At 50.3% G+C, this 21,733-nt stretch overlaps 1 protein-coding gene across 4 annotated transcripts in view; it reads left to right on the plus strand.

Moving 5' to 3' along the window:
* Positions 1 to 714: 714 nt before the first annotated feature.
* LOC110506743 (alpha-ketoglutarate-dependent dioxygenase FTO) overlaps positions 715 to 21,733 on the plus strand; it is a 221,901-nt gene continuing 200,882 nt past the window's right edge. For 2 of the 4 annotated variants that reach the window (XR_005039891.1, XM_036964462.1), the window contains exon 1: positions 717 to 986. Coding sequence is in view for 3 of the 4 variants with exons in the window: in XM_036964462.1 (XP_036820357.1) it covers positions 900 to 986 (87 nt within the window). In the remaining variant the exon portion in view is untranslated. Of the gene's footprint in view, positions 987 to 21,733 lie in introns of all 4 variants that reach the window. The other 2 variants (XM_036964464.1, XM_036964463.1) reach the window with 2 other exon arrangements.

Below are 21,733 nucleotides of genomic sequence, written 5' to 3' on the forward strand. Positions count from 1 at the left end.
CATACTGTATACAGCATGTTTATGGTTTGCTTTCACAATTGGTGGTGAGTAGAAAGTGATGTGTGTCTGTCTATGTCGAGGCAGCCAATGCCTTTTCGCAGCAAAGCACCTGGATTAGAGATGCAAGAGTTGAAAGAGTCTTGGCAGTGTTGGAGTCTTGGAGCATGTTCAAAGCATGATTGCTATTTTTACGCAAGTTACAAAATGCTGCTTTTGATTTAGGCTACACAAGAAAAAACCCAAGCAGCAAAAAAAAAAAAGTTCAAACTGCCCAAACCTTTTGCTATTTCTTCTAAAATCTCATTGTAATGTATTGGCTAGGCCTTTTTGAAAATATAAAAGTGACAATGTCACAACATGTGGAAATATATTTCATTGAAGTTTACCTTATTATTATTTCAGCTACTTTATTCGTTTTAAATTGATCCACGTGCTGTATTATTTTGTGTTTTAAACCATTGTTTTGCCATGTTGAATTGCTAAAGTACTTGTTTGCATTTTAGATTGAACGCGCTCATCGACATCAAAAGAGCAGCTGCGAGATTTACCAGATGTATACAATTATCTCAACGCTATTGTAAGGATGGTATGGTTTACATATGATTTGAAGATCTAGTATTATTGTAGCTGCTGTGCGCACTATGCAGCAAGAATCCCCATCCGGCTGAGTCAAATTACGCTTGAACGTATTTCCTCTTTTCCGTGCTTCGGGATATGAAGTTTTCCATTTTCATTCGAAGCAAATTAATGCTAGATTGTGATCAGAAAGGTATTATTTCATAACCTGTCTTTCTATCTAGATTATTATTACACGGCACCCGTTCATTTTATATGCTCTGTTTATTTAACAGAGCTATAAATTGTATTGTAATTCTTCTGTTGGAACTACAACTACCAAGATGCGCTGCAGTGAACGCGGGTGTGTAAACACAACTCTAGGAAACATGAAACGATCGGGTGGCAGTGAGAGCGAGAAGAGAAGAAAGGTATTCATAGCGTTATTCTCCCTTAGCTCTGGCAAATACACAGTGGACTCGTTCTCTCAGAACTTTATGTTCCAAATGCGGTGATGCTTGGGTCATTTTGAAGGCTGGAAAGCTGCAGTTGTCTATGTAGCTACACATCAGCCTGCATGATTTCTGGCTTTATTGTGGTTTCCTTTTCATTCACCTACAATGGAGCATCGCTGTTATTAACAGTTTTATCGTTACAGATAGGCCTACACTGTTTTTGCTTTCAGTATTACAGTTTAGACATGGATGTAGACTGTGCTACAATAAACTGATTGGATCGCTATGAAGGCTTGCATATTTATTTAGACACGTTGCATGGTAAAAGTCCCCTATATTTTAGATTTTCAAGTCATACTCCCTCAAAATCAGAGTAATCTGGGGCGGGGGGCGTGAGTGACTGCAGTGTGTTCTTAAACTATTCAGTGAGTTAAGGACTATGATGGCTGCTGGATTGTCCTGGGATGCTGTTCAAAACAATGAATAGTAACGACATTGACTGGCGTTTGTGTAAAAATCTGATTGAGAATGAAATAGTTGATCAAAGTAAAGGTGTGACATTTTGGGAATACCCAGGCTTTATCTTGGCCAGGTCGCAGTTGTAAAATGAGAACTTGTTCTCAACTAGCCTACCTGGTTAAATAAAGGTGGAAAAAAACAAAACAAATAGTAGGTAGCAGACCCCACTGCCAAAGAGGCCTGCTGTGATTAGTGGTGGTGTGTTCTGGTCTGGATGTGCTGTGTTTGTGGGTTGTGTAATTAGATGGAGAGAAATAGCAGGAAAGTAAAGGCTGTTCTGTTCTCCAGACCTCCCTAGCTACCCCTACTGCTGGGCCCATGCAGACTGCTCTGCTCAGGTTCATCCAGACCTCCCTAGCTACCCCTACTGCTGGGCCCATGCAGAATTTGCAGACTGCTCTGCTCAGGTTCATCCAGACCTCCCTAGCTACCCCTACTGCTGGGCCCATGCAGAGTTTGCAGACTGCTCTGCTCAGGCTCATCCAGACCTCCCTAGATACCCCTACTGCTGGGCCTATGCAGACTGCTCTACTCAGGCTCATCCAGACCTCCTTAGCTACCCCTACTGCTGGGCCCATGCAGACTGCTCTACTCAGGCTCATCCAGACCTCCCTAGCTACCCCTACTGCTGGGCCCATGCAGACTGCTCTGCTCAGGTTCATCCAGACCTCCTTAGCTACCCCTACTGCTGGGCCCATGCAGACTGCTCAGGCTCATCCAGACCTCCTCAGCTACCCCTACTGCTGGGCCCATGCAGACTGCTCTGCTCAGGCTCATCCAGACCTCCTTAGCTACCCCTACTGCTGGGCCCATGCAGACTGCTCAGGCTCATCCAGACCTCCTTAGCTACCCCTACTGCTGGGCCCATGCAGACTGCTCAGGCTCATCCAGACCTCCTTAGCTACCCCTACTGCTGGGCCCATGCAGACTGCTCAGGCTCATCCAGACCTCCTTAGCTACCCCTACTGCTGGGCCCATGCAGACTGCTCAGGCTCATCCAGACCTCCTCAGCTACCCCTACTGCTGGGCCCATGCAGACTGCTCTGCTCAGGCTCATCCAGACCTCTTTAGCTACCCCTACTGCTGGGCCCATGCAGACTGCTCTGCTCAGGTTCATCCAGACCTCCTTAGCTACCCCTACTGCTGGGCCCATGCAGACTGCTCTGCTCAGGCTCATCCAGACCTCCTTAGCTACCCCTACTGCTGGGCCCATGCAGACTGCTCAGGCTCATCCAGACCTCCTCAGCTACCCCTACTGCTGGGCCCATGCAGACTGCTCTGCTCAGGTTCATCCAGACATGCGTTCAAATACTATTCAAAATCATTTCAAACACTTTGTCTGTGATTGAGCTTGACTGGCTTACTGGACCAATATAACAGTCCTAACACTGCAAGCCCCACCCATCTGGCACTCTAGGCAGGCTAGAGCAATCACTCAAAGTTTTTGAACAATTTCAAATAGTATTTGAACCCCGGTCTGCTCTCTCCAAGTCAGTCAGTCCCAGCAGCTCCCAGCCTTTGCCGCGCCACAGTCTGCCATGGCACATGTGTTTGGATCATGTCTGACAGCACAGAAACTATGTAGGACGTGGTTCCTCCTGTTTATGAAGAGCTGAGAGAGCGGCCATGGTGACCAGATGAGAGCCAGAACGCTTTCCAGCTGGCCCCCAGGTGGGTGTAGGCAGCATAGAGCAGACACACACAGACACAGAGAGAGCAGACTCAGACCTAGCTAATGGTTCTGCTTCCTCTTTTATACAAATAATAAAAGGATGATTGAGGAATGAGGACGGGGTATTGTAATGGTAAAATGGCTGGAAAACCACAGAACAGACCCAAGTTAGAAGAGCTGCATTAATCCCAGTGGCTTGTTATAGGGCAGGGACACAGTGCAGTGGTTCAGTTTATGTAATAACTGGGGATGTGGGGATGTGACTGTAGTCTCATAAGTGAGTGTGTTTGCAGTTAGACTCAATCAGTGAGTTGTTTCCCCCTGTCATTTTGCTAGTTTAGTGAAGGCAAGCTATTTATCATGAAGGCCTACTGAACATAACTCCCAACCTGTTTTAAAAAGGCAGACTCAATTTAACCACGTCCAATACAATGTGCAGGACAATAATGGCTTACCCATGTTTCTGAGAGCAGCACTGTCTCATGTTTTTCTGTCTCATCAACTAAAAAGCCCTAACTAATAGGCCTACTTGTAACATACTGTGATCAATAACATGTTTTTCTGTCTCATCAACTAAAAAGCCCTAACTAATAGGCCTACTTGTAATGTACTGTGATCAATAGCATGTTTTTTCACGAATGCCAGCAGGTTATTGTAAAGGAAATTCATGGTTTGAAACATGTCTATTATTTTAGAAACAAAGGTATATGGGTTTTTATATACACGTCCTGTGTAAACTGAATATAAATGGAAATGACCCTCAACCTACTTTCTTGACGTTGTCTTTGACGATAGCTGCTGTCTATGTGATGACTTGTACAAAGTGTTGATGAAAAAGTGGAAATATATTTCAGGGTAATGTCAGGCTAAGTAATGACCACATAGGGTCACCAGATGTTGTGCTGAGGTCCTGGCTGAGCCCAGAACTTCGCTCAGATCAGCCTCATTGGTTCCCTCTGGTTGTGGCAGCTAGTGCAAGCTGTTTAGGGTATTTCATTCCTCAACACTCATTAAAATGTTTTGTTTTTCCCTTGGCAATTCTGTTAAATGTTCAACTAGAGAGGTAAAAGCTGATTATGTGTCCACACATCCAGACATGGTTAATCAACCCCCCCAATGTTACCCTGTGAATTAGTGTTAAGGTAACGATTTATGGCGACTAATGCCGGGTGTGCTGTCATGTCGGCTCTGGTTGTTTTAGCATAAGGGGGTGTCACATTCAGCACATTCAGCACCTTCCCCTGCTCCGGCGCCCCCCCCACCTACCGCTAACACACTGCTAGTTCTATTAATGAGCCAATAATGGAGAAATAGTGTTGGGAGCTGACATAGAACACACTTAGGAATAAGTAAGGAGCACTAGGAGCCGGGCAGGGAACATAGAAGTAGGCTGCTGGAGATTTACATCCGGGCCTGGGGAAGGAGGACGAGAGAGAGAGAGAGAGAGAGGATATTTCTCCACTCCTCACTGCATGGCTTTCCCTCTCTGACTCAGACCCCCTCCAGCACGACCCGGTCCGTCCGGCTGAAAAAAGGTTCCCTGGTAAAATAGGTCTTTTGCTGTGGCTGATAATAGTACCATTACACTAATGGAGAGATCTGATGAAGGCACAGCCAGACATGAGGCCTGCTTTATTACCAGAGGGGGCAATTTCCTCCCTGCATTCCTAATGGCCTGAGTGTATCACCCTGTATTGATCAGGCCATCATGCTGCTAATCCAACACAGAATTACTTATCGCTGTTGAGGTGTCGATCCGGCTCCTGACTCGGCCCCCTGGATCCCCCCGGCCCTCGGCCTCTTGTGACTGCATGGGGACCGGCACTAACCCACCGTGGAGGCTGTTTATCCAGCTGTTGATTTAGGGCCGAGCAGGGATGATGACCGGGAGGTCTTCATTGGTTGGATTGCTGGCCAGCTCAAATGTGGGTGGGGACTGCTTTGTTGAGGAAGAGGAGGGTCTGCTTATGGAGAAGAGGGAAATTAAGTCAACAGCTTTGCTCTCATTTAATTAAGGAGCAGGGAATGATCTGGTTCCTCCCTCTTTATGGCCCTCTTGGTCACTGTAGAGCTGTGGAGGGAAAGCTGACTGATGAGCCTGCTTGGTGTTGTCCTGGGTAATTGAGCTGTGCTGTAAATAAGAGCAGGCAGCTCCATCCAGATCCTCTATCTAGTGTCATCAGCACCACTGTCTCTTCACCATGAGGGAGACAGAGAGCTGGAGCCCAGTACTGCTGCTCCTGATGATGATGATGATGATGGTCTGGCCTGATTACAGTCTCATGTCCCGTCTTTCATACGTCTTGACCACTGACAGCTAGGGCCTTCGTGCTGGAGATTAAATGCAGAGGATTTGTTTCAACAGTATCCTCTCCAGCCCAGTGATACAGTCAAAACAGAGCTAGGCTACATGTAGAATTGAAACAATATGTGTGTTATTGACTATGAGTATGATTGAGAATGCTGCTGATCTATGCTATTACCATTACAAATGGAAAGGAGGTCAGGTAGCACAGAACGACCTGCTCAAGGCTTGTGACCTGTCATATCCTTGTTGCCCCCTCAGTGACTTAGCCCCTCTTAACCAGTAGACTCCTCAGGCAATGGAAGGTATGGCATTTCCATGTCAGCATATCGCCTCTGCCCTCCCCAACCGGGCGTCACCTCTGGCCTCAGCTAATCAAAGAGTTTACCTTCAGGGGAGCATTTATCCACTCTTCATTAGGGACCATTCCTGTAGCCATAAAGATGTATTTATGTATCTGCTGTCGCACAGGGCCGGCTAGGGAAACTAGGTATCGATCGGGATATTTAGTCATTTATTTCTGCTTGGGCCATCAATAATGTGCAAACATCTGTCCATGCAAGTGGGCTTGACCTCAGCCCCAGACTCTGTTTTTAGTCCCATTGGAGTTCAATGATATACTATTCTGAAAAGTAAATCAATGAATGAATATGAAGTTTTGTGTGTAATGTAGTGCCTGTGCGGTGGGGTGGGAGTGGGCCCAGGGCCCCGGGTAGTTCATTGATCCGATATGAGAGCGACGAGGAGGGTTGATTAGTCTGTGGCTATACCTCTTTATACCTTGTCTTAGTTATTGGAGCTTAGCCTGGATATATCTGGACTGTTTTTGTGATGTTTTCAGATCAGCTTGTTCAACCCAACACTACAGCCTTTAAGACACATGCCTGGCAGTGGCAATGTGTCAGTGATGGAAGAGGGACTTGGGTTGCTATTGTTTTTTCCATTGTTTTTGCCAGCTACAGGGTTTCTTTGATCTCTTGGCAACAAAGAGCAAATTCATAGCACATTTTTATTTGCAGTAATGGCACTGACATGGAACCAGCTATCGTACCCTTTTCTGGGAGTTAGATACACTACTAACTGTTTATATCTGAAATATGGGTTCTCAGTAAGTAGTCCTACATCCCTGTCAACAGCTACACAGTGGTGCAGTATATAATATGGCTCTTCATGTGTAGTGATCTAGATGTGTGTCTGCATACAGATCTCTTCTCTTATCCTGACCCCCTTTTCTAGTGGTCTGCTTTAAATGTAGGACAATTTAAAGGTTCATGATGTCTACATTTGGTTTGCATCTGGGAGGATATCAACTTTTACAGCCCGGCCTGGCTGCTCTCTCTGTGGTGTCTCAGGTCCCATGTCTACAGCCGCCCATAGCTGCCAGGGCCCACGGACATGTATGTGTTTAAGAGCATCTGTGATCCTACTAAACATGCAGAGGGAAAAACCAGCTTGAGGATTTATCCCAAATGCCACCCTATTCCCTATATAGTGCATTACTTTTGACCATGGCCCTGATAAAAAGTGCGCTATGTACGGAATAGGGTGCCATTTTGGATGCACTCTGGGATATAGCCATCAAAGCAGCCATATGATAGATGACACTTTACACAGCATGTCCATCCACATAGTTTGGCTAAAGGGCTTGGGTTTTAGTGTATGTTGAAAACACTAAGGATGAACATATAACAGGGGATGCTATGTTCAACTCATCCGGCAGATGAACAAAGATTTAGTGTCTTCTACATAGTAACTTTATTCATACTTTATTACTATTGACAAATGGTACATTTATTCAGGATTTTCTTTGAAGTAATACCTAACTGGATTGTCAGCAGAAATCAGCCTAGTTGCTCAGTTTCAGAAGTCAAATTTACCACCAGTCCCAGGTTTTGTTCTGAGCAGGCTGTTAGCTTGTTAGCTGTGGGCGACCCTCTCCGTTGACAGATCCCATGTCATCATCAGCTCTACCTAGCAGTTTATATTAGCAGTGGCATATTATTGCTGATGTCTTCGTATTTTCCCAAACGAGCTGCTGTGACAATGGATCATCTCAGCTGTCAGAGTCAATGAGTTTACGTTCAGTGTGACCCAGAGTTCATCAGTCACACAGAGCCCTATCACCGGTGATATACATGGAATAATCAATCTGATCAATAGGTGGTGTGTGTGTGGCTGTGGTGGGGCCGTACTAAATAAACATGGGAATGACTCGCTCACCTCAGACAGAGGGGACTCAGGGGGGTTCATTAGCCACTCAAGGCTTCAATCTAGGGAGGTCATTATTTTCATTTGAATCTGTACGTATGTATGGAGGGGGGGACACACTGTAGAGAGAGAGAGTGAGTGACTAATGATGAGAGAGGGAGAGGACGAGAAGACTGTTGCAGCAGTCTAATTTAATCTACTTTTCCTAATGCCATCTGTCACAAGGACAGTGACTAGACAACACTTGAGGTGCAGTCTCTTCTTTCAAGGCTGTCTTTGGCGTTCATCATGTAGGTTAACTTTCTTTTGCTCTTGGTCCTATAGCAGTAAAGCTAGCCTACCTATTGTAGCTCTCAGAAGGCCTGCTCTCCCTATGAATCCACCTGCTCCATTTATATTACAGGGCTGGTGGTGTGGCTGTTTATTTGTGAATTTATTTTCCTTTGTAATGACTCACCTTTCCAATAAAGCTGAGCTACCTAGCAGTTAGCTAACGTTAGACTTGGCCAACATCTGCTTCTGATGACTGCTTCAATAGCCTCCATTCACAAAAACTGCAGGAGGCCACTTTCATAAGGCCCTGTAAATTGTAACTGTTAATTTGTACATCATAAGATATTTTCCATAAACGTGTGTAATGAAAGTACCTGGCATGTAGTACTGTAGTACACTGCCCAGGGGAGACTGAGGAGGGAGTCTGAGGAGGGAGTCTGAGGAGGGAGACAGAGAGGAGGGAGACAGGGAGGAGGGAGACAGAGAGGAGGGAGACAGAGAGGAGGGAGAGGGATGGTAGTGCCCCCCTGCCCCCATCACTGGAGCCTAGTGTAACCTAGCCAGCTGGAGTGCCTTGCCTCTACCTTGCCTTACCCACCAACCACCATTCTTAAAATACCTTTCTCTACCTGACGTCAGATATTAAGGGCTTATTTCATTTAAAAATAAGCCAAGACCGTTTGATGGATCATTTCTTTGGATATTCCATGATACCTGTTGATGCCAGCCAGGTAGCCTCTTCATCTTTCAGTGATTCTCTCTCAGCCTGTGTTTTTGTTCATGAGCCCAGCTAACTTTAGTCATGCATATGATATGTTAGAGAAGGGGTCACCAGTTTAATTGGCATGCTGTCAGGCAGGCGTTGCCTTCTGTGGTGTAGTGCCGCCACTCTGTTTTAGAGGGGCTGAGTTATGTGTGTGTATTGTGTGTGTACTGTGTGTGTTCTGTGTGGGGTAGTGATGGTAATAGGGGTGTGGAGGAGGGGTGTTGTCAGGACTCGGAGAGCATTCCTTCTTTGCATGTTCTCCATGAGACAGGTGCTCCTCAGCGAGCGCTGGTGCATGACAGTTGCCTTTCATTGCTGTCTTCTCTGCGCTTAACCTCTGACCAGAATCCCCCTCAACCCTCTCTCCGCCCCCCACGCTCACTCTAACGTGCAGCGTTCTTGGCCCATTCTGAGTGACAGACTTTGGTGCGAGCGGATGGCGAGGAGGTGCCGTGTGTGTGTGTGTGCGTGGTGGTACTTGTCATAAGTCCACCACTGTCAGGCCCCAACACTGCCTAGCTGCCTGCCTGCCTCTCCATCCAGGTACCATCACATCACCAACCAGCCAGACCTCAACCTTTTGTTCAACAGTCCATAATTCTTCCCACCGGTGCTGTCAACCACATGATCATACGTGCATAAAGAAGAGAGCCCCCTGACGGCATCTCACCCCCCTCTCCTCTCTTCTTCTCCTCTCTTCCCATCATAATATAGGCAGATTTCCCTTCCTCTCCTGTTCCTGTCTCTGTGTATTCAGATGAGGCTGACTGGGGGGCAGCAGGTCAGATCCACTTGCCTGGGTAAGGGCCTGAAGTCAGGGTTGTCTCCTGTGAGATGGAGAGAGAGGGAGGTGGGAGGAGAGGGAGGTGGAGGGAGAGAGGTTGTGTCAGTGCTGTTTTGGGCTGTGTGTGTGTTTATCAAGGCAGCTAGGGGTGTGTTGTGTGTGTTCAGTTGTCAGCCCTAGTGTCATGCGTGCCCTGGCCCTGTAATGTCGAGGGCAGCCACTGTCATTTGTCTCAGGACTGCTGAAGTGGAGGAGTCACACAGGCGTACAGCCTGAACACTGAGGCTCAGCAGTGGCTGAGATGCCATCTATTAGCCTTGTATTCTGCCACAATAGTCTTACCATTTTATTTGTGGTTTGATCAGTATCGTTGCTGTTTGTTTTTGATAATCTGTGGAGTTTTTGGTTAGATTAGTCCTCTTCTGTAGCTCATCAGTTTAGTCTAGGTGTTCTCTTTGTGTTCTGCCCATATGCTCTCAAAGCAAGCTTCAGCAAAATAACTCCTATTCCTATCGCAATAAACAACTGTTTCTACGTGTGTGTGTGTGTGTGTTTGGCCTACTTGTGTGAGTGACAGTGGCACCCATTCCGTATGTAAAAATTGTGATACAGAGCTTTGCAAAGTTGTTGTTTCCAGGATCACCAGTAAAGCACATCATATGACTCGGAGTGTTATCCACCAACACACAGAGAGAGAGAGAGGCTCTTTGTGATGTGAGTGGACCTTCTTAAACACATTGTCATATAGAACGGTAGGGATGGACTGGGATGTAAATGCAGTGACAGTCTAGTGTCATGCCTGACTGACGCCGCGTGTGGATTGTATTAATCTAAGTGACTGATTCTCCAGCATGCGACCGCTACCCTGTCCCTAACTCCTCAGGAACAGACAGCCTCTGTCGAGTTATCGCTATTTGTAAGTCCTTCCACTGCACTGGGATGACAATAGGGATTAGTGCCAAGGTTCTTTAAACTGTTTTTTGGGGGGGAGAGGGGGAAAGCTTTCTTATCAGCGGCTACAGGATGCTGCTGCAACCACTTTTCCTTGACTGTCAATTAAAGAAGGGATCATTCACTTCAAGGGTATAAATGTTCTAACACTGGTATTAGGATGGGAAGCTAAGTCTCTGACAGATGTTCTAACTTTAATTCTCTGCTTGTTTTTGTGTCCTTTAATTAATTTATGTATCATTCTATTCAGAGGTTTTCTATTTTTTTCTATTTGTGGTAATCTCCGTTGCCATGGTAGTTGCAAAGACGGATTCCGGCTTGTCACTCTGCAGTGTTCTTAGGAGGTTCAATCGGCTAATGTATTCAATATCAACATAAATGAAAAGTAAACAGTATCTAATGGAGCGTGTGTTCCTATACCAACTCCACTGCCTGCTGTCTTCTCCCTTCTCTCATTCTGGAGGGGAGGAGGGGAGGTGTCTGTCTCTGATTTGGTGCTTTTAAAGAAAGAGACCCACTATTTAAAGTGTTTGCAGAAACCAAAAAGGGGTGCAGCTTGTAGGCTTATATCAGTTTTTTGGGTAAACAACAGAAACTAGTTTACTACTTGAGTGTTTAGCTGGAGTAGTTGTTCTAGTGATCAGCTGTGTTAGTGTGTATAGTGCTGACGGTGGTGAAGAGAAGTGAAGTAAGTCCCTGTGTTGTATAGCAGAGACCTGGAGCTGTCTGTTACCAGGGGACTCCTCACTATGGGCAGCCGGAGAGAGATGGAGAATGCTGCTAATGGGCAAACTCTCCTCCGTCTCCCCCCTCTCTCTCCCTCTGACAGCTCCTTCCTTTTGTTCTCCCCGCTCCTTCCCTCTGTCCCCCCCCCCCCCCCCCTCTCTCTCTCTGCCGGGGATTTGTGACAAGTTTTAGCAGACTGATCAAACGCGGCGGTGACACCTGATTAGGATATAGAGCATGTTTACAGTAGCGCGTGCCGAGTGAGGACCCCCAGACAACAAGGGAGACTGACTTCAACCCTAACTAATTAAATCTCCACCTGGGATCCCATCTGTGACAGCCAGCGATGTAGCCATGCCTCCACTGACTGACTGGAGACTCATGGCTGTTGTATTTATTCATGTCATTCCATACTTCACTGTGACATTTATGGAGACGGACTGCACTGAATTTTATTGTGTGTGTGTGTGTGTGTGTGTGTGTGTGTAGTGGGATGTTGTGCTGGTTTATTTCACCATCATAGTGGTGTTGGTGATGACTCTAGCAGTTTCTCCTACATCTCTAGGTGGCAGTGTTGAGCAGTGGTTAGAGAGGTGGATGTCTGTCCGACCTCACACTAGATAGAACAAAACTCTGGTTGTGTCCCAAATGGCACCCAATAGTGCACTACTTTTGACCAGGGACCACAGAGCTCTGGTCAGAGGTAGTGCACTACTTAGGAAGTCGGGGGTTCCGTTTGGTGTGTTGTTTTGGTTGGTTAGAGTAAATATACTGGACTCTGTTCCCTGGCTGTTTCACTTTAGTGATTAGTGGTTGGAATGGGTGTTATCTTTAGTAAGTTATTTTAGTCAGACCCTGTTTAGGGATTGCTGAGTATATTGTGACCACATTGCAAAAAAATTAAAGTGTGTGTATCTAAATCAGTGTTAGTGTAAAGGCCATATCCAGATTGTGATTGGTACATCAGTCACCTAGTAGCAGTAGAGACGGGCCTGTAATTTGTGGCTTTCTCTCCCCTCTCTGCCCCAACCTCTCTCTCCCCCCACTCCTCTCTCACCCACCCCTCTCTCTCCCCCACCCACTTGGACCTGACTGGACTGCTGGTCATGCTGTATTACATAGGTTAGATTAAGTAATTATTTCTAGGCCAGTGACTACAAGCCAGATAAATAGTTTTTGAAGCGGCCATAATGGAGGTCTGACCCTGGGGGACATCAGCATTATTTCAGGCTCACCTCCACTCTCATCTCTCTCACCTCTGGGCACGGGGAGGACTGTGATTTCTAGCTCCACTAATGATGGGAGGGGATGGCCCATAGCTACTAAACACAGCCATAGACACATCTGTTTCTCCATCACAACAAACACAGCGTAGCAGCCAGGACCAATAGCAGGGCTAGAAACAATGACCATACTACTGGAGATTGAATTAGAGAGAGATGGAGAGTGAGAGAGATGGAGATGGAGAGCGAGAGAGATGGAGAGCTAATGGAGCGAGAGAGCTAATGGAGAGAGAGGGCTAGAGAGGTAGATGGAGAGCGAGAGAGAGGTAGATGGAGAGCGAGAGAGAGGTAGATGGAGAGCGAGGTAGATAGAGAGGTGGAGAGCTAGAGAGCGAAAGAGAGAGATGGATAGGTAGATGGAGAGAGAGATGGAGAGAGCACACTCTGGACAAGTATTGGTTTTGGAGAGAGTACAGGTCAGTAACACCATATGATGTCAACTATGTACAGTAACTACGTCCCACGTCGTCACTTTACACAATTATCGTCCACGTCAACATCCATGGCTCAGTGTCACCCTTGATGTTGACGTGATTGTAATCTTTGGATAACCTGAAATTATAGTTTTTATTTGGCAAATTGACTTGCACGTTCTTGCAAAGTAGGTTAGTGGTATTGGGTCCCTAGTCAAATTTTTGGCATTGGTGGCAGTAGATCTTTCTTAGCGTTGACTGTGTTGGACTGGTGCCATAGGTAGCTAGGCCTGTGACTGGGCTGTCTCAGTCCAGATGGGTCCTCCTGTCTGGGCTGTTTTCTGGGGCAGACCCCCTCTCCTCTGGAGCCTGGAGGACCGTCACTTGACTGGATGAGCCACATAGTTTTCACTAGGTGGCACTTGGACATCACCATATGGGATGCTCGCCTCCACCTCTCCCTCCCTCCCTCCCCTCTGTGCTAAGTACACTTCAGATGTGAAGAGTGTTTTATTTGGATTGGAGGAGGCCAGTGTGTAATGTATTCTCCTCCATCTCTGCCAGATGTTAAATGCCCCAGAACATGATCTCCTCAGGCTCCGCCCTGTTAACCTCTCTGATTGGCTCTAATAATTAGCAGGAGTGTGAACAGTAACCACGGTGATATCCCCCTCTTCCCTCAGACCAGTGTGGGTGGAGGTGGTGGGGGAAGTTGGGAACAGCCAACATCTTCTAGTACGTGACTGAGTCCCATTTTACTTTCTGTCTCAGGCTAGGCTAAATGAGTTGGGTCTGACCCACACTGGCACGAGCTCATCAGCACCATTCACCTGGAGCTCATCAGTACCAACCATTCCCCTGGAGCTCGTCAGTACCAACCATTCCCCTGGAGCTTGTCAGTACCAACCATTCCCCTGGAGCTCGTCAGTACCAACCATTCACCTGGAGCTCGTCAGCGCCAACCATTCCCCTGGAGTTCATCAGTACCAACCATTCCCCTGGAGCTCATCAGTACCAACCATTCACCTGGAGCTCATCAGTACCATCCATTCACCTGGAGCTCATCAGTACCAACCATTCACCTGGAGCTCATCAGTACCAACCATTCACCTGGAGCTCATCAGTACCAACCATTCCCCTGGAGCTCATCAGTACCATCCATTCACCTGGAGCTCATCAGTACCATCCATTCACCTGGAGCTCATCAGTACCAACCATTCACCTGGAGCTCATCAGTACCAACCATTCACCTGGAGCTCATCAGTACCAACCATTCACCTGGAGCTCATCAGTACCATCCATTCACCTGGAGCTCATCAGTACCATTCACCTGGAGCTCATCAGTACCAACCATTCCCCTGGAGCTCATCAGTACCATTCACCTGGAGCTCATCAGTACCATCCATTCACCTGGAACTCATCAGTACCAACCATTCACCTGGAACTCATCAGTACCATTCACCTGGAGCTCATCAGTACCAACCATTCACCTGGAGCTCATCAGTACCAACCATTCACCTGGAGCTCATCAGTACCATCCATTCACCTGGAGCTCATCAGTACCATCCATTCACCTGGAACTCATCAGTACCAACCATTCACCTGGAACTCATCAGTACCAACCATTCACCTGGAGCTCATCAGTACCATCCATTCACCTGGAGTTCATCAGTACCATCCATTCACCTGGAGCTCATCAGTACCAACCATTCACCTGGAACTCATCAGTACCATCCATTCACCTGGAGCTCATCAGTACCATCCATTCACCTGGAACTCATCAGTACCATTCACCTGGAGCTCATCAGTACCAACCATTCACCTGGAACTCATCAGTAATATTCAGTACCACCACCACTGCTTTCTTTTCTACTGGCTTCATATTAACCCTCCAGAACACTTAAAGCCATGCATGCAGTAGGCTGTCCCCCCAGGGTTTGGAAATGTCCGGTCTGTTAATCTGTCACCATCCAGGCTACTAGGAAGAGTGTAAAGAGGATTAAGACGTTCAATTCCTGGTAGAATATTATCCTTGGTTCACAATGAGTGAAGGAAGGAAAATAAATAAACAGTGAATAGGAATGGATGGGATGCCTTCTGCTCCTGTATATTTTAGGATTTGTCTAATGCCATTGTAGACTATTTATCTTGTGGTGGATTCCAGGAAGACAGTCAAAAACCATGTAAACATTCCCAAATAATATCTGTCCGGTAATTCAATAGCAATCTGAGTCTTAATCGTAAAGTTGAGACACATAGGTTAGATTTGTTCTCTTGTAGTGATTCAGTAACAACACTGAATCACTTCCTAAGAAGTGTTCTTGTCTGTCCCTTTAGTCTCAGATATTAGTAACATACTGTTCCAGTACATAGTGGTTAGTAGAGGAAATAGAAAGGAAACATGCTTGTTTTTCACTAAATGGATTCTAGCTAATACAATGCCATTTCAGATGTCACAATCAGCCCTGGTTTACCCTGATTTAGCCCTAGTCTCCATCTGGATTGTAAATCATCTGTATCCCCAGTGAAGCTGCAGACAGGCAGCAGATCATCTAGTCTAGATCCTTAAGGACAGGGAAGGGGACTAGCTGCCATCTGAAGGGGTTGATCAGTTTGTGCTGTTAACACTGTGGATGGAACACAGAGCTGGCTCTTTACTCTGTCGTACACTGGATTCTGGATTAGCAACACAAGCCACTTCCACTGTGATCAGTCACTCACACACACAGACACTCGGAATGACTGAAATCCTCTCAACATCACCCATCTGTTTCACTCACTGTATCAATATTAGGACAATTATTGACAGCGAGCTAGAATAAGTAGTCTTGCTATTTGCTCTATTATGGTTTAGATATTGTCCATAATAAAGCTATGAACACATTGTGTTGTCTTAACTGTAGGAGAGTGTTCAGGTAGCTTACTGACCAATTCCCTGAGCAGGCCCATGCCCCGTGGCTGACTTCTGTTGACCTGTGTCCTGTTAAGGAGCTACATTGTGTGACCAGTGGGCCACGCTGCTACCTTCCACAGCAGAGATGTTTCTCTAACTGTTATTGAACTGTTTATTGTCAGAGATCTCCAGTCTCTGTCTCTCAGTCTGAGAACAAAACATCCAATTCAGGTGTGACCAGACCAGGCCGACCGTCCGTCCTCCAGGAGGAGGGAGCAGGAGGCTGAGTCTTGGCTGGCTGGGCCCCAGCAGCGGGACACCCTCTGGGGCAGAGTATTTAACGCTCCACCTGCTTATCGATCCTGTCCTCCAGGCGCGTCAGCGGACACAGGGGAGGGGGCAGAGGGGGGTATGGCAGACCCCAGCCTCAGCCTCCGGTATCCTCGGGTCTGTCCTTGACACTGCCCGTGGGACAGGCCTGGAGGACACCGTGGCCCCGCTTCTAGCCCTCAGTCTCCCCCGGGCCGCCTGCACTTTACAGAGCCATATTGATTTTGTGGCGGGGCAGAGAAGTGTGGCTGGCTAGCTAGAGAGCGAGAGAAAGAAAGAGAGGGAGGAAAGAGACTGATAGAGAGAGACACGGAGAGAGAGAGCGCTCTCTAAAGCACTGACTTCTCCTTGACTGCACCTCAGGACGCGACCAGGCTGTCAGAACAACTTGATGGCCCCAGCGCACCCTGCTGAAAACTGCTAATCACAGTCTTTCAATCAATGCTCTCCTTCCCCTCCCTCCGTCCCTCATTCCCCCCCTCGTTCCCTCACCTCTCCCCCAACAAACTGGCCTGTGTCTGAATCTGAATACCTAGGGAATGTGTGTCAGTGTTAAAATGGTCCATTCTGCCTGGAAAACAGCTGACCTCATGAAAACATGTTGTCATTTGTAGGTGAAAACTAAAAAGCTTTCTCTATCGACATAATCGTAATGGAAGTGTTATGGCCTGCCCACAAAATAACAATTAAAGCCAAAGTGGCGAACACCCTTTACTTTTCTGCTTATGTAAGGTAGGGCATACCTCTTAAATATCTGTTCTGCTCTGCTCTGCTCTGCTCTCTCTCTCTCTCTCTCTCTCTCTCTCTCTCTCTCTCTCTCTCTCTCTCTCTCTCTCTCTCTCTCTCTCTCTCTCTCTCTCTCTCTCTCTCTCTCTCTCTCTCTCTCTCTCTCTCTCTCTCTCTCTCTCTCTCTCTCTCTCTCTCTCTCTCTCTCTCTCTCTCTCTCTCTCTCTCTCTCTCTCTCTCTCTCTCTCTCTCTCTCTCTCTCTCTCTCTCTCTCTCTCTCTCTCTCTCTCTCTCTCTCTCTCTCTCTCTCTCTCTCTCTCTCTCTCTCTCTCTCTCTCTCTCTCTCTCTCTCTCTCTCTCTCTCTCTCTCTCTCTCTCTCTCTCTCTCTCTCTCTCTCTCTCTCTCTCTCTCTCTCTCTCTCTCTCTCTCTCTCTCTCTCTCTCTCTCTCTCATATTCTCCTCACTCGCTCTCCTCTCCAGATTTGACACCTTGGGTAAAGGTCATGGAAACATCTTTTTCTCCTTCTAGGTGTAGATGAGTGTGAAATAGATGTTGACACCATGGGCACATTGAAAAGCACTTAAATGGACAGGCCTTGTATGTGCCAAGATGTCAGTGTCTAGGCTTACCCCAGGTGTATGTGTAAATACTTTGGGGTGATTCATCTTTCTCTCTTTCTTTCTCTCTTTTGCTTTCTCCTAACGCCTGACCTGCCCGTCCGTGTCTGTGTCACGGATTGGGTTTAACACTGTGAGAGAGAGACAGAGAGAACACAGAGGGCTAATTGAATGGCTATTTAAGCTACTTGACTGTCTTCATTGTGGGTGTGTATACATTTCTGAACATCAACCAGTATGATTGTCTATAGTACTATGTGCTGTGTGTGTGTGTGTGTGTGTGTGTGTGTGTGTGTGCCTATAGTGTGTTTGTGTGTGTGTGTTTAAATAATGATCCTTGGTGATCACCCTGCCTGCGGTGCTGGTAATGTTATGAGATCTGTGTTCTAAACAGGGTGTGAAAGGTCTACCCGGGCCCAGCTCCATGCAGCATCACACCGGCCCTTTAAATGACTTGGCCCCGGGGTGTTCAGATAGATGGAAGGACACATTTTAACATGAATGATTCCACCCCCTCTCTGACCTGCCGCTAAGTGAAGTGAACAATGTCCCCCTTCAGCCCCAAACAACAATTAGTGAGGAGAGTGTCAACGAGGGCTAGTTGGCCATTTTTCATCATCTACCTGAATGGATCTCTACTGAAAATATCTACTCAGTGTGCGAGTGTGTGTGTGTCTGTGTCTGCCTCAGTGTGTGCGTGTGTGTGTCTGCCTCAGTGTGTGCGTGTGTGTGTCTGCCTCAGTGTGTGTGCGTGTGTGTGTCTGCCTCAGTGTGTGCATGTGTGTGTCTGCCTCAGTGTGTGTGTGTGTGTCTGCCTCAGTGTGTGTGCGTGTGTGTGTGTTAGAGATAGAGACTACTGAGTTGAGCTGCTGAGGGAGGACAGATGAAGATACATGTGGTGATCAGCTTTTCCTCTTGGGCAGCATCGAGGCCTATCATGTTCTACTGGAGCTGTGTACTATTGCAATACCTTTTGACATATTCAATAGAAAAACTATATTTGACACCTAATATTTAGTACATGAGCAGTGACCACCTGATCTGATCAGGATGTAACCAGCTAGTCCTCCAACCAGACAGATGAATATGCATCCCCACCTCCTGGTCCAGTGTGTGGGTGTGGGGTTACACATTATTACTGGCCTGTGTGGCCTGGTTCTCAGGTCACTCTACAGATGTTTCAATCAGTTAACCATTTATTACACTGTTCAGTCACTTATCACTTACCTCCCATCCATAACCATTACAGTGACCGCTGACCAGTGTGTGGGATTCTGAGAATGCATTATGCCACGATTTGTCGGAAACAAAATGTCAAAAGGCAGTTAAAGTTTTGCTTTTCTTTGAATGGATAGTGCTTATTATGTCCCGGGGCCTAAATGTCAGTTAAAACAACCATGTAGCCTAGGGGGGAGGGAGGGACAGTGTCAGTGGGCAAGGAAGTGTGTGTGATGGATTGTGTGTGTGTGATGGCACCTAGGTGATGTGTGATCTCACCGTGGTTCGAAGCAGTCAGAGACATGCCCTGTGTATGAGGTAGCTACGTGCTGTTTGTCATCGATGCGGAGGGAGTCCAGGTGCCTGGGGGGTGGAGGTCCATGGGGCTGGGGCATGGAGGGCCTGGGGGGTGGAGGTCCAGGGGGCTGGGGCGTGGAGGACCAGCGGAGTGGAGGTCCAGGGAGCTGGGGGGAGGAGGTCCATGGGGTGGAGGTCCATGGGGCTGGGGCGTGGAGGACCTGGGGGGGTGGAGGTACAGGGGGCTGGAGCGTGGAGGGCCTGGGGGGTGGATGTCCAGGGGGCTGGGGCGTGTGAGGGAAGGGGGCTGGGGCGTGGAGTACCAGCGGGGTGGAGGTCCAGGGAGCTGGGGGGAGGAGGTCCATGGGGTGGAGGTCCATGGGGCTGGGGCGTGGAGGACCTGGGGGGGTGGAGGTACAGGGGGCTGGAGCGTGGAGGGCCTGGGGGGTGGATGTCCAGGGGGCTGGGGCGTGTGAGGGAAGGGGGCTGGGGCGTGGAGTACCAGCGGGGTGGAGGTCCAGGGAGCTGGGGGGAGGAGGTCCATGGGGTGGAGGTCCATGGGGCTGGGGCGTGGAGGACCTGGCGGGAGGTCCAGGGGGCTGGGGCGTGGAGGGCCTGGGGGCTGGGGGGAGGAGGTCCAGGGGGCTGGGGCGTGGAGGGCCTGGGGGGTGGAGGTCCAGGGGGTTGGGGGGAGGAGGTCCAGGGGGCTGGGGCATGGAGGGCCTGGGGGGTGTAGGTCCAGGGGGCTGGGGCGTGGAGTGCTTGGGGGGTGGAGGCCAAGGGGGATGGGGCGTGGAGGACCTAGGGGGTGGAGGTCCAGGGGGCTGATGGTGGAGGGCCTGAGGGGTGGAGGTCCAGGGGGCTGGGGGGAGGAGGTCCAGGGGGCCGGGGCACGGAGGGCCTGGGGGGTGGAGGTCCAGGGGGTTTGGGGGAAGGAGGTCCAGGGGGCTGAGGGGAGGAGGTCCATGGGGCTGGGGCATGGAGGGCCTGGGGGGTGGAGGTCCAGGGGGTTTGGGGGAAGGAGGTCCAGGGGGCTGAGGGGAGGAGGTCCATGGGGCTGGGGCATGGAGGGCCTGGGGGGTGGGGGTCCAGGGGTCTAGGGCGTGGAGGACCTAGGGGGTAGAGGTCCAGGGAGCTGGGGGGAGGAGGTCCATGGGGTGGAGGTCCATGGTGCTGGGGCGTGGAGGACCTGGGGGGGAGGTCCAGGGGGCTGGGACGTGGAGGACCTGGGGGGTGGAGGTCAAGGGGGCTGGGGTGTAGAGGACCTGGGGGGTGGAGGTCCAGGGGGCTGGGGCGTGGAGGACCTGGGGGGTGGAGGTCCAGGGGGCTGGGGCGTGGAGGGCCTGGGGGGGTGGAGGTCCAGGGGGCTGGGGCGTGGAGGGCCTGGGGGGGTGGACGTCCAGGGGGCTGGGGGGAGGAGGTCCAGGGGGCTGGGGCGTGGAGGGCCTGGGGGGTGGAGGTCCAGGGGGTTGGGGGGAGGAGGTCCAGGGGGCTGGGGCTTGGAGGGCCTGGGGGGTGTAGGTCCAGGGGCCTGGGGCCTGGAGGGCTTGGGGGGTGGAGGCCAAGGGGGCTGGGGCGTGGAGGACCTGGGGGGTGGAGGTCCAGGGGGCTGATGGTGGAGGGCCTGGGGGGTGGAGGTCCAGGGGGCTTGGGGGAGGAGGTCCAGGGGGCTGGGGCATGGAGGGCCTGGGGGGTGGAGGTCCAGGGGGTTTGGGGGAAGGAGGTCCAGGGGGCTGAGGGGAGGAGATCCATGGGGCTGGGGCACGGAGGGCCTGGGGGGTGGAGGTCCAGGGGTTTGGGGGAAGGAGGTCCAGGGGGCTGAGGGGAGGAGATCCATGGGGCTGGGGCATGGAGGGCCTGGGGGGTGGAGGTCCAGGGGGCTGGGGGGAGGAGGTCCAGGGGGCTGGGGTATGGAGGGCCTGGGGGGTGGAGGTCCAGGGAGCTGGGGGGAGGAGGTCCAGGGGGCTGGGGTATGGAGGACCTGGGGGGTGGAGGTCCAGGGGGCTGGGGCATGGAGGGCTTGGGGGGAGGAGGTCCAGGGGGCTGGGGCATGGAGGGCCTGGGGGGTGGAGGTCCAGGGGGCTGGGGCATGGAGAGCCTGGGGGGAGGAGGTCCAGGGGGCTGGGGCATATAGGGCCTGGGGGGTGGAGGTCCAGGGGGCTGGGGAATGGAGGGCCTGGGGGGGAGGTCCAGGGGGCTGGGGGGAGGAGTTCCAGGGGGCTGGGGCGTGGAGGGCCTGGTGGGTGGAGGTCCAGGGGGTTGGGGGGAGGAGGTCCAGGGGGCTGGGGCATGGAGGGCCTGGGGGGTGTAGGTCCAGGGGGTTTGGGGGAAGGAGGTCCAGGGGGCTGAGGGGAGGAGGTCCATTGGGCTGGGGCGTGGAGGGCTTGGGGGGTGAAGGCCATGGGGGCTGGGGCGTGGAGGACCTGGGGGGTGGAGGTCCAGGGGGCTTATGGTGGAGGGCCTGCTGGGTGGAGGTCCAGGGGCTGGGGGGAGGAGGTCCAGGGGGCTGGGGCATGGAGGGCCTGGGGGGTGGAGGTCCAGGGGGTTTGGGGGAAGGAGGTCCAGGGGGCTGAGGGGAGGAGGTCCATTGGGCTGGGGCATGGCGGGCCTGGGGGGTGGAGGTCCAGGGGGTTTGGGGGAAGGAGGTCCAGGGGGCTGGGGTATGGAGGGCCTGGGGGGTGGAGGTCCAGGGGGCTGGGGCATGGAGGCCCTGGGGGGAGGAGGTCCAGGGGGCTGGGGC

This window comes from Oncorhynchus mykiss, chromosome 26 (assembly GCF_013265735.2).
Source record: "Oncorhynchus mykiss isolate Arlee chromosome 26, USDA_OmykA_1.1, whole genome shotgun sequence".
NCBI classification, from domain to species: domain Eukaryota; kingdom Metazoa; phylum Chordata; class Actinopteri; order Salmoniformes; family Salmonidae; genus Oncorhynchus; species Oncorhynchus mykiss.